This window comes from Mycteria americana, chromosome 5 (genome assembly GCF_035582795.1).
Source record: "Mycteria americana isolate JAX WOST 10 ecotype Jacksonville Zoo and Gardens chromosome 5, USCA_MyAme_1.0, whole genome shotgun sequence".
Lineage (NCBI taxonomy): Eukaryota > Metazoa > Chordata > Aves > Ciconiiformes > Ciconiidae > Mycteria > Mycteria americana.
Genome location: NC_134369.1, coordinates 44,307,111 through 44,319,525, shown reverse-complemented (window position 1 = coordinate 44,319,525; position 12,415 = coordinate 44,307,111). Strand labels below are relative to the sequence as shown.

General features: G+C 41.4%; 1 protein-coding gene across 3 annotated transcripts in view; it reads right to left on the bottom strand.

Moving 5' to 3' along the window:
* Positions 1-11,360, bottom strand: part of NPAS3 (neuronal PAS domain protein 3) — a 629,144-nt gene extending 617,784 nt beyond the window's left edge. For all 3 annotated transcript variants that reach the window (XM_075503122.1, XM_075503124.1, XM_075503123.1), the window contains exon 1: positions 10,768-11,360. In XM_075503122.1, the coding sequence (XP_075359237.1) occupies positions 10,768-10,817 (50 nt within the window). In that variant the 5' untranslated portion in view covers positions 10,818-11,360. The remainder of the gene's footprint in view (positions 1-10,767) is intronic.
* Positions 11,361-12,415: the final 1,055 nt, after the last annotated feature.

The following is a 12,415-nucleotide window of genomic DNA, read 5'->3' as shown; positions in this document are numbered from 1 at the left end:
TATATTTTCCTGGTTAAAATTCTTTGAGATGTTCTTAACAAGAGTCTTAGATAATGAATTTGGGCAAACTCTGGAACAGTCTTTACAGTATTATCATTCTCATTAATTTTCAGAACTACCCACTGTGTTGAGATGATTGTCATGGGCCTAAGACTTCAATTTGGCTAAATATTTTTGCATATATTTCAACATATAAGTAACTAACAGATGTTTAAAATGTTAAGTTCACATTCTAGAAATAGTTAAATGTTTACTGTAATATCATAATTTGTTTTTGCACTCATATTTATTGTGCTGCTTCTATCTTTAAACACTCCGTTAGAGTCCTGGTTGGCTGTAGACGAAATGCTTTAAAACGACTTCACAAGAAAACAAAACATACTCGATTTAGTAAATACAGCTGTGCTTTTAAAGAAAAAAGAAAAAAAAAACACTTAACGGTACCACAAATGAAAAACAAAGAAAAGAAAAGAAAACACTTAATGCTAGAAATGTTACTTTTACCTAAGGTCCAGATTTCATGTAAACCATTTTAACTTGTTTGCATAATAAAAGCTTTTAAATTCATATTTTATATTCACTTTAGAAACCTAATACATTCTGCTGTCTTACATCATTACTAGAAGGCTATATTAGATGAAAAAAACCTACTTTTAAAATGTTAATACACAGCATATACAGTATCTTACTTTAGTCCAGATTATTCTTTTTTCTTTGCTATTTGTGTTATCTTTGAAGACTGCTTCTGTTTCCATTGTTTCATCCTTAACCATTCACATATCAGAGCAATAAGTATTTCATTACTGGTTTATCTGTCCAGAGGCTTGAGAAGCAGTAACAATTAACCCTCCCTTCACAGTGATTGATACAGGCTTTGCTTTCAATTTGTTCCACTACACAGATCATGAAATTCTGAATGCGATCATCCTTATTGACCTACACTTTCAAACACACGGCTACAATGAGATGAAAGTAATTATTAAAAGGAACACAGGACTACTCAATGCTGAAACAAAGTCTTGAAAAATCTTTTAGATGACCTTCTCATAAAACTAGCATTATTTGATGTGAAATAAAATGATGGATTTGCTTCATAATCTGGAAATATTAAATTTAAATCTGATCAAGGTATGATATCATTATATCATATAAGCCCAGCTCTAACGTCATATCAGTTCATATCTGACCCAATAAACAGTGACTTCAACCAGAGCGATCATAGTAGGATCAGGCCCTATATATTTTAAAAGTTCCTCCGTCAGCTTTATTTTACACCAGCTCTGTTTGAAATGTTGTGTTAAAAATGACAAGACTGTAATTACTGTTCTACTATAGTCTGTTTCAAAAAGACACAGTGTTTCTTTTTAAGATCCTGGACTTCTTGAGGCACCTAATGTAAATAAGTACACAGGAAATTCAGACTGCTAAGGAAAAATGAGAAACTCAAGTCATATTTCCATCATCGGCTGAGATGAACCAAGACCTATATACACCACTGCTGGAGACTTACTGCAGTGGAAAACAAATATTTTTCATAAACCCTTGAAAAATAATCCCACCAAAATCTTAATTTCTTCCAATTGATATATTTTTAAAAAAATGCAGAAGGATTGGTAGGTGAACAGTAATGACAGAACTATTTAAAATATGGGTCGCAGTCAAAGAAAATCAGGATAGAAAACTGTGCAGAAGGATGCTCTTACAGGCCTGAGGCTCTAATCACAAAACAGAGTGATGGAGATGAACCAATACTGCATGGATTAGCAATGAATTATTTTGAACTATAATCATGTGCCAGCACAAAGGGGAGGTAAAAACTAGCCATTACTCACAAGCTGATCTGCAGATAAGAAGAAAAAAAAGTAAAAAGGGGAAAAAATTTATATGCTAAACTGAGTCGGGAGAATAATGAAAATCTAAAATGTTGTTACACTTCAAGTAACATTCTATTTAATGTCTTTTGTGTACTGTATAATATCGAGTATTTACACAATACAATCTGTAAGATGCTGGGCTAACGCAGGGTTAAATCAGACAACTCTTCCGTAAATTAGTACTGGATAATAACATGTGCTGAAAAATATCCTAATAGAAGATATAGTTTTAAAATAACACACATGGGCTGTAATTTCTCCCACTATAAAATTGCGGGAAATGTATACATATATATATACACGTGCATAGGTAGAGATAGGTAGAGATATATGCAAATGTGTATACGCACATGCACACTTATGTATACATATGCATATATAATGAGGGATTTAATTTCCATTAGTCCATCTGAAAGCAAAGCACCACCATCTTAAGATTCAATGTTAGTTTTCCCAGTCGGGAAAAAAAAAAATGTTAGAACTAATTTTGTGAGAAAAGAAAAATCAAAACTGCTATCCACAAAGATTCCTGAGATTCTTATGAACAGACTGTTTAAATGAAGAGCACTTTAATCAGTAGAGGAATCCTCACGTTTCTAATGTCTTGCTGTGCATTCTGCAGGTTATAGTAGCAGCTGGTAGAGGTCATATATCTTTTGTGAGCATCCCAAAAAGGCTCACTGCCAGACTGTTAAATTATGAATAAGCAATGAACAAAAAGAATGCAGATACGGTGGTGACAAGATAATCCAAGCAAATTTATCTATGACAAATTTCACAGGATTAACAAATTACATTTACACAGAACAATAAAAATGTGCAAAAAAAAGGATGAGCCTACTTTTCCCTCACAGCATTAGAGGAAAAAAAATCGCCATTCCAATGCATGTATTTACATTTAACTTTATCTAAAGTAAGACATTCATAGCTTGCTGAAGACAATCAGCTAGCATTATTTCCTTTCAAGCAAATACATATACTGTGTCTCTCTAACATACAACGTATGCCTACACTTCACAGTATACATGTATACAAGTCAGTGGAAAATCTTTTAAAGTTTTCCTCACAGTTATTAACAAGCAGAATAAATATAGAAGAATTCTAATTTTGCTTTTCAGGTGGAATATTCTGCCATTCTCTGTCAGTTAAAAGACGCTTTTTCCCTTAATCATTTTGGGTTTTGTTCCTATTTGAACTGAACAAATATTGTAAAATATGATAATTGCCACAAGGACTTAAATACTTTTTTGCAGTAGTATCACAAAACCATTAAGGAACAAGAACAAAAAAAATCATCACTCCGAAAGGATTCCTAAATCCAGAATCTAAATACTGGATGTTCCTAAAGATGCACATTCAGTATGTCAAATCATTTTTCGGGGAAGAATTGGGGATTTGCAGTGTTTGCTACATCCTGCAGTCTCCTGTTGTGGTCTTGAGAAGTGATACAAAAACAAAATTTGAAAAACTGCCCTCAAAAAGCATGGAATAACAGTTTCCAAGTCACAATTCTGTAGCGAAGCATTTTTCTTCCTGTTAGCAAAGGAATAAAAGGAAAGACGGCACCTCTTAATTTCAAAATTTGAGTGTTAGAGTGACTGATAAAAGGAACAGCATATATATTTGAAAGATCTGGAATCTGCTGTATCTTTTCTATCATGCTTCTCATCTGAAGTCTGTATTTCTGTCACCTCCATTTATTTCTTTTTGTTTGTTAATCCGAAACAGTCGTTTAGTAAAAATAGATCTTGAATAAAAATGGGCCTTCTGAAATCATATATATCATTTACGGATCAAATATAGGTTCTTGTTACAAAGCACTACCTACAAACAGGAAACCTCACTATTAAAGTGAACATCCAATTAATTAAGATACTTTAGTAAACTACTTGGATCCTTCAAACACTGCTACTTGAGTACTATTTATCTAGCTCATTCAGCCGTTGAAAAAAATTACTGTACTTTTGATTTTCCACAAGAAATGCAAGTTTTGTTGCAAAACTGAACAGTAACTCAGCAAGAATGAATAAATAAATTAGCCCAAAGCATTTGTTTCTCTTTTTATGTTCATCTTCTGTTTGTAACTTACCAAGAGAAAACAGTTTTGTTTTTTTACAATGCAGGTTTTTTTCAGAACCTCCTGTCCATACTGTTAGTAATTTATGCAAAGGTGAAGCAAACATGCCAATCCTACATCCAACTATAGTCAGACAAATAAAATCAGCTACTTTTTTTGCAGCTGTGAAGGTTGAAGGATAAGTACCACTGGCAGCTATTCTCTTTTTTAAGACTTTTTTTCCTTTTTTAATCCTGCTGCACTGTACAGATTCAGTCACTCAGTTCTATTGACCTCAACCTTGACCTGTGAAGACTGCCCACTTACATTTTTTTCCCACAAAGTAACAAATTCTGCCTCCCATCATCTCTAAGAAAAAACAGCTTTCTAACAAGCATTCTTCTAAACTTTGGTATGTTACACTTTTGCTAAATGAATTACAGCTTTGGCAGGACAATTCTGAGCCACCTAACTCATATAAGCCTAGGCTGTGAGTAAACTGATCGTAAATGTGAATTTGCACATGACTTTCGAATATGATGTGTAAGCGAGAGGACCCCCCCCATCATAATATAATTGTATCAGTTCTGTGCCTAAATTCGAGCAAAACTATAACCCTTTAGGATTTAATCCAAAATTACTGTTCAAAGACTATTTATTACTCAATAAAATTCAGTCTAAAACAATGTAATGTGTAATGAAGCCTGTTCTAAATTCCTGTTGGAGACAAAATTCCCAGGCAAGTATTTTAAAAGGGGCTTATAGGATTTAGGTGCCCATATTTCACTGAAATGCAGTTATGTCTTGGATGTCTAAATCCAATAGGCTCTTCAGAAAATCCAAGCCCCAGGGACATTATTGTAGATTACATACATACATATTATTCAGGCTATATCCCGTAAGTTCACTATATACATATGTAAACCTAACATGCCTGCAGGTAATGGAACAGTACTTTTCCACTTAAATTATTTAACGTAAGTGTTGAACTTCTATTATATATCAAGCTAACAGCTAATTTTAAATTGCAATCAAGCCATTCTCTGAAAGCACTTTATTTCAGTGGAGGTTTTGCCTGTAAAAGAAATGTAAATCCCTCTAACGAAGGCAGGGTAATCTTTGAATACTCAGTCAAAACCGGGGCTGGAATTTTATTCCTAGTGCTAACATTGACATCTTCTGCCACTTCTGCTAGTTCTGAAAAATGTTTTGTGCATAACTATCTCATCAGTAAAACGTGTAGAACTGTGTTTACAGACCTTTTGACGCACACTTAGCTGTATAAAGAAACATATATACAGAAACAATATTAAAGTCTTCTTCAGACATTGTATGACATCAGTGAGAAGTTCCCTAGAATAGGCAAATGACAAGATATGACCAAAAAGTGAAAGTCCAAAAAGCAGCATATAAGAAAGGCTGGGAAAATAGCCTGTAACAAATCTTCAAAATTCTGCTTTTGGTAATCCATTTCAAATTCTTGCTTACATATCACTTGTTCTTTAATGTACCTGACTGTCACCTGCATGCAGAGTGCCGGGTAAGGGCTGGCATAACTCTCAGTATCTAGCTGCAGCAGGCTGAGATCAGAATCTCCTTGAGGACCGCTCCATTTTTAGTTGAGAATCTCAAGATTTTCACATTTTATAATAATACACAGATGCAAAATTCACTCCTCCTCCCACTAAGTACGTTAAAGTTTGTCATTGCGATCTCACTGAGAACAAATTCACATCTATTGAATTATATGGTAAAAATACTTTTATCCTTGCTTGTGAGTCTCTGTAGTATACTTTTAATTATATGCATAATTTCATTTGGGACTTTTTTAAAGATAAAAGTACAACTTGAACTCAATATTCTCCCCAAGACAGGGTCCAGTTCTGCCAAGTAACAGACACAAATACTATCCTACCCTTACCGTACCTTCTTTGTCCTGTGTAATATACTATTATAGCATACAAAAATAACGAATATTTTTACTGCTCAAAGTCGTGTTCAAATCAATGGCACAACAGTCCTATTCATTTGACTAGGACTTTGTGTGTTGCAAAACTACTGCTCGAGCTAGTCACAGAACAATGCTCTAGTCATATAAGACATGGCAGCAACCATTATATTCTTACTATGGCACATCTTCTTATGCAGCAAAATGCAATATTATTACAAATTATCCTTATTATGCAAAGTCCTATTAAACAAAAAGTCACGCACCTCATTCACACTAACGGGACTTTGTATGTTAAAGATAACATGCAGTAGCCTTATAAATATTACATAGAAAGAAATTGCCTCTTCTGAAAAAATGCAATTATTATGAAATGAATTTTCAAAACATTTCCTCTCATGGCCATAAATCTTTGGCAGCTTCTTTAAAAAAAAAAAAAAAAAAAAGCCAAACATTAAGCATAAACAAACAAACAAACCAACCAAAGAAACAAATGACTGGGGTGAAAATGCAAAGTCTTGGCTATGTACCTTAAAAATATCTTATGTTTAAAATATAAAAACAAATTTCCAGGCTGACATCCTGCAGAACAAGTTCACTTGATTCATTTTGAAACAACGTGACGAATGCTGAAATCTCATCTCACATGAGGTGCTTTTACACCTGCAAGAGCTACTAGTGACAATAATATAAAATGAATCTGATGGACTGACTGAATGTAAGGTTTATTCACATAAGATGAGATTTCAGGAAATGGTCTCATAACATTAAATTATAAAAAACCAATTACTTAATTGATATCAAATGAAATTCTGTCACGTTTGTAAAACAGCTTCATCTTACTGACCTCAAAGGGAGCAGAATCAATCCCAAAATGTTAATAAAATGGTAACAGTTAGTTTTCATGGTCAGTATCAGTTATTCAAAATTCTTATCTTAGAATACATTTTCCTATAAAGAGGGTATTGTTATAAAGATTGTTTTATGAAACAAACATTTATTTAAACATCGTACTTTTTAGGAAGGACGCTGATGAAACTAATGCCTAGAATGTCAATTTTCAACAACTGTTTTACATCACTCTCGCAGTAAAATTCCCATCTGGGCTGGCAACTTGTGTGCCAAGTTTCAAACAAATGTGATTTGAAACTGCCAGTATATTAGACTCCGAAATTCAAGTGAGACACTAGTAAAAGGAGGCGGATGTTGACAATATATCCTGATGTTCTCTTAAAAATACCTATGGTTCTGGGTGCTGTATTAATCTGTTAACAAAACTCTCTAATTATTTATAACTTATTTATAATATAGCATTAGAATATAACGCCGTTAAATTGGTACAAAACAAGCTAACTGGATATAACTTGTAAGAAAAAAACAGTTGTGCTGTAGAGAATGTAGAAACAGTGCTGCAGACAAAACCTTGTTATTCAGAATCCCATTAGTTACTGAAAATATGTAATATAACTTTTGTTGATCAATACTCTCATGTAAGCTCTAAATAATGTATGATTCCAGTGGAGAAAAATGCAGCAAATCAAATATGGTGGGAGAATGTTTCAAATTATGAAGAGTAGTATGACTGCTAATCCATAAATCAGAAATCGGAAAGATTGTTGTAATGTGGGAGGGCTCTATTTAATAAAGGTCATTATAACTCCTGGCTCTAGAGCTATAAGATCTAATATCCTCTCTGGTAGCTCTATGATATGCCCATGCATTACTGTTCTTGTTGACAGTCTGTTGCCTTGGAAATATTTCATTATTTCAGTTTTTCCATTTGTAGACCCTTGGCCTTGTGATATGAAGGCCACCCTATTTCATATTTTCGATTATCATTTAAGCAATCTTCTGGAGCTATTTATATAAAAGCAAGTGTTAGACAATGCATATCATCATTTATCACTGCTATGTTTAAGCTCATGCTCTAGAAAGAAATGCCAAAATAAAGGGTTTTTTTCTCTTTCACTTTAAACCAATAGCACTCTGATATTATGATATGCTTTACAAATCAATGCTGGCATATCATATGCATGACACTTCTGTCTATTAAATTTTCTTGGTTATATATCCACACAATTGAAAAACCCTAAACTGCTACTGTAACTGTAAAATTTGCTAACACTCATAGTTTAAAAGAAAATCAAACAAATGTAAGTGTGTAGCTTTTCAAACATTCTTTAAAAAACCCAAACAGGTGAAAAAAGTTTCAAAACAATTCAGCTGCTTGGTTGCATCAGAGACTACTACTTTTTACATTTGTTTTGTAATCACTAACCTCTTGCTTGAAAAAATGTAACACAATCTACCTAAATATTGTGGGAGTGAAGACTGAACAAAGAAGATACACAAAGTTCACCTACAGGATTCTTAATCTTGAGAACTAGTTACTGAAGTAGTAACTAAGAAGAGACTGCAAAACCCCTTAAGTGACTGATATGCGCCTGTATTTCAAATAGCTTGGCGCACACAGCTGAAAGGATGTGTACAAAGACAGCTTAAATAAACAGTTACATGCAAGACTTCAGGAGCACATTACATAACTTTTAATAAAATGTACATGAGTGCCTGTTTATTGAAGCACTGATCGATCTCCAAAACTTTTTTTTACAGAAGAAACAGATTGCTGTTATTTCTGCTACAAAAAATGTCATCAACTTCTACATGTGATATTTATACCTAAACTGTTCAGAGCATTGTAAAGAGTGATAACAAAGTGAACCCTAAGGGCAAAAACAACTGCTTGGACACTAGGCCAAGTTTGTGGCTATTAGTGTTCTAGGAATTTGGACTACTTTTCCCCTGAAATGATTACTCCTCCCACTCCCTACAGGGAAAAACTACTCCGATCCAACCTTTAAAATGACAGCATCAGAGCTGAACAAGAAGATGCTATTAAAGGGCATTAAATTAAATACAGTATATCCTCCTACAACTTCAATCAGAATTTCAGACCAAGTGTTATTTAGTTCAGCTCTCAAGTGGAGCAGAATAACAAATCGAGCACTTTGATTTACCTTCTCCGAATGCCAAATGGAGACAGGTGATAAAGAAAGCACTCATGCACAGGCTATGAAGTTTCCCCTAGAAATTAATTCTATCTTCAAGATTCCTATCTCAGAGAAATTCCCAAAATGGCACACAAATATGCTTCTGCTGGAGAGATTACTGAAGCTATCCTGGCAAATACACTTAGCACTAATATAGCACCATTCTCAGAAAGAAGACAGCAGAATTGTGTGTTGGGGGGGGGGAGAGGACTTATTGATACAAATTGTTTTTCCAACAAAGAACTCTGCAGGAGAAAAGCTTGCTGCTCTAAGTGTTATTAACACAGTAGAAACGCCTTTGCAGCCACTGAAATGGAGATTTTAAAAAAATATTTATAGTTGAAGATGAAAATCTGGAAGTTAAGTCGTTGACTTCTGAGGATGCACTGTTTTCCCATTACACGTATCTCCAAATTCTGCTACATATCAATATAGCCTTGTCAAAGCGCAACAGTTAATACTAATGCATCTAACACAGCCGCACTAACACTTCAGTGGCGAATATGAAATGTATGGTTTTCTGATACTGGGCAGTCTGCTTCCTGAGGAAAAATGGCATAGCTATTTAGATAAAATCTGTGGGGCTTGGAAGTTGTACTAGAAATGCTGATCATACAAAAAAATAAAAGTTTGAAATTAAGATTAAAATGAGCCTGATTCCCTAGACTTTATTTTTGTTTAAACATTTTCCAGACTTGTGCTGTGAAATATAAACCGAGTAACACATGATCCATCTACTTTTAAAAGCTGCCTAAATGTTAATTTCCATTTTCACAACTAACCAGGAACCTTCCTCACCCCCTACCCCCAAGTTCACTTGTAACGCCGAAGGGGAGGGGAGGAAAAAAGCCCACCCCAAACCCTCTGCCTCCTCTCCCTCTGGGCATACGTCTCGTCGCAGTGTAGCAATGGAGCTTTGAATACTTTTGTAAGAATCACAAAGTAACATCACATGAACTTGTACTCTTGTTTCCTACCAGTCACTTCTAGAAAGATTCACTTTACTAGAACAAATCCGCTACGGGCAATTCGTGTCACCAGCAGAGCAGATTAATAGCAAGCCCTCTCCCCCAACAAAAGTATACGGGGCAGGCGGCGGGCCGCGAAGCGAACGGGGGGTAGCGCGACCCCCCCCGCCTCCCGGCCCCCGCCTCCCTCCCCGGGCCCCGCGCACCGCCGCACCGCCTCCCCGCCGCCCGCGCACCGGCTCCGCTCTGCCCACCCCGGGGGGCGCCGGCACCCGCGGCCCGCCCGGCGGCGGCGGGGCGGGGGGGCCGGGCCGGGCCGGGCCGGGCAGCCCCGCGGGCGCAGCTGGCGGCGCGGCCCCCCCGCTCCGGCCTAGCCGCACTTGAACCGCACCGGCGGGGCCGGCCCCTCCGCCCGGCGAGCCGGGCCTGGCGCGGCGCCCCGCCGCACCCGGGGCCGCCGAGCGGCGGGGGCCGCCCGGGGGGGCCTCCCGCCTCCGCGCACACACACACACACACACACACGCACACACACACACGCCCGCTCGCCAACGCGCCCCGCCAAGCACCGGCTCCGGCGAGCCGCGGCGGTGCGGCTGCCGGAGCGGGGCTGCTGCTGCGCGGCTCGCCCTGTGTGTGTTTGTGTCTGTGTGTGTGCGCGCGTGTGTGTGTGTGTGTGTGTGCGTGTGCGTGCAGCTGGCGGTACGCACTAGGAGGAACTCCCGGTGCCCGGCTGTGCGAGCAGCGGGTGCCGGCGGCAGGTCCCCCCACCCCGGCATGGCAGCCAGCCCCGGCCCCCGGCGGCGGCGGCACGGCCCGGCCCGGCGCTGCTGCGGCTGCTGCTGCTGCAGGTTCAATAAAGAGAAAGTGTTACCGTTCTCGCCTGGAAGGATCCTGCTGAAAGCTTGGCTTGGTGGGCGCCATCTTCCTGGGATTTTTTTTTTTTTTTCTCCTCTCTCCCTTACTTTTCCCCCTCCTGATGTTGGTGTGTGTTGTGTGTCTAGCAGCAGCAGCGGCGGCAGCAATGGCCCTGGTTAGCCAGACAGGCTAAGGAAAAGTACTGAGGCCAAAGCATCGCGGGCTCCCACTCCTCCGCGCAGTCCTGGTGCAGGTTGCTTGCTGGCTTGCTTGCTAGCGCTGCTGCTGCCGCTGCCGCCGTCCATAAGCCGAGGAGCGGAGGGAGCCGGGGCCCCGCCGGCCCCAGAGACATGCCCAGCGCAGGCAGCGGCGGCGGCCGGCGGCGGCGGCGGCGGCGGGGAGAGCGAGCCGCGGCGCAGCCCCGGCGGGCAGCCCGGCCGCTGGCATCGCCCGGCAGGTGCGGCACACACACACACGCACACACACACACACTCTCTCGCACACGCACACCCCCGCGCCCGCGGGCCGGGCTACGCGGGGTGCCAGGCCATGGGGCCGGCGGGGCGGGGGCGGGGGAGGGAAGGAGGGGAGTCAGGGATCTCCGGGCTTGACCGCTGTGAAAGTATTTCTGGGCATTTTCCAGCTGCTTCCCCAGCTCCGCTCCCACTCTGCGTGCAGGGGACGCAGCCTCCGCTGCCGGCGCAACAACGCCACTCAGTTGCAGTTTCGCACACTTTCCTCCTCTGGAGTCTGGGCTCCATCCAGCAGGGAAGAGGGGCTGAGGGAGGCAGGGACTCTCTCTGCAACTCTGCGGGCGCACCAGCGCGGCGGCGGGTGCGCTCCGCGCGCGGGCGGCGCGTCCCCCGTGGGCTCCCACGGCGGAGGACGCGCCGGGCGGGTGCGCGGGCAGGCGGGGACCGCCGGCCGAGGGACGCGAGCGCCCTGCGGCCCGCAGGGCCGTGCGCGGGGGTGCCTGGCGCCCGCCCGCGGGGACGGCGTGGACCCGGGGGGGATCCCGCGCACCCCCCGGCCCCTTCCGCGAACGTGCACGCACGTCCTGCGAGTAGGGGCTAGGTTCTGGCGGAATGCAGGGCGTCATGCTGGAAGCGTTAACCGAGAGTGATGACCCGTTTTGTTGGGAAAGGGTGTAGCACTTCACGCTGTTTTATTGGAGATTATGAAACTAATCATGAAATAAAGGAGCGGGGAAAAGAAACCGCTACCTTAATTGTTGCTTCCAGGACATCGGGAAAACCCGAGCGCTGAGAGCTTTTGAAGGAGAAATCACTCCTTCAAAAGCTAAAAGCTTTCCATCTCCAAGGTAACTTTGTGGCTGCTCTGCTGCTGCCTTGGAAGTACAGCTTCCTGGGCCTGATCCTGCTCCCAGGGAAAATCCAGCGGGCTTCCCTGGGGAAAGGAGCAAGCCCCGAAAGTCGGCGGGGATTTATTCACGAAAAACGTTTCCGCGACAACTCCAAAAGTTTGGGGGGGGGGGGGGGGGGTGGCGGGGGGGGAGCGCGCGTGTGAGCCGCAGGGGAGAGCCGGTGGGGAAGAAGTTCGCAAAGCACCTGGAAGTTTGGCTGCGGGGCGTCGTCCGCGCACCGGGGGCCGGAGGGTTTCTTCCCGCAGGAGGCAACCGGGCCGGCGTAACTTTGCGCGGAGCG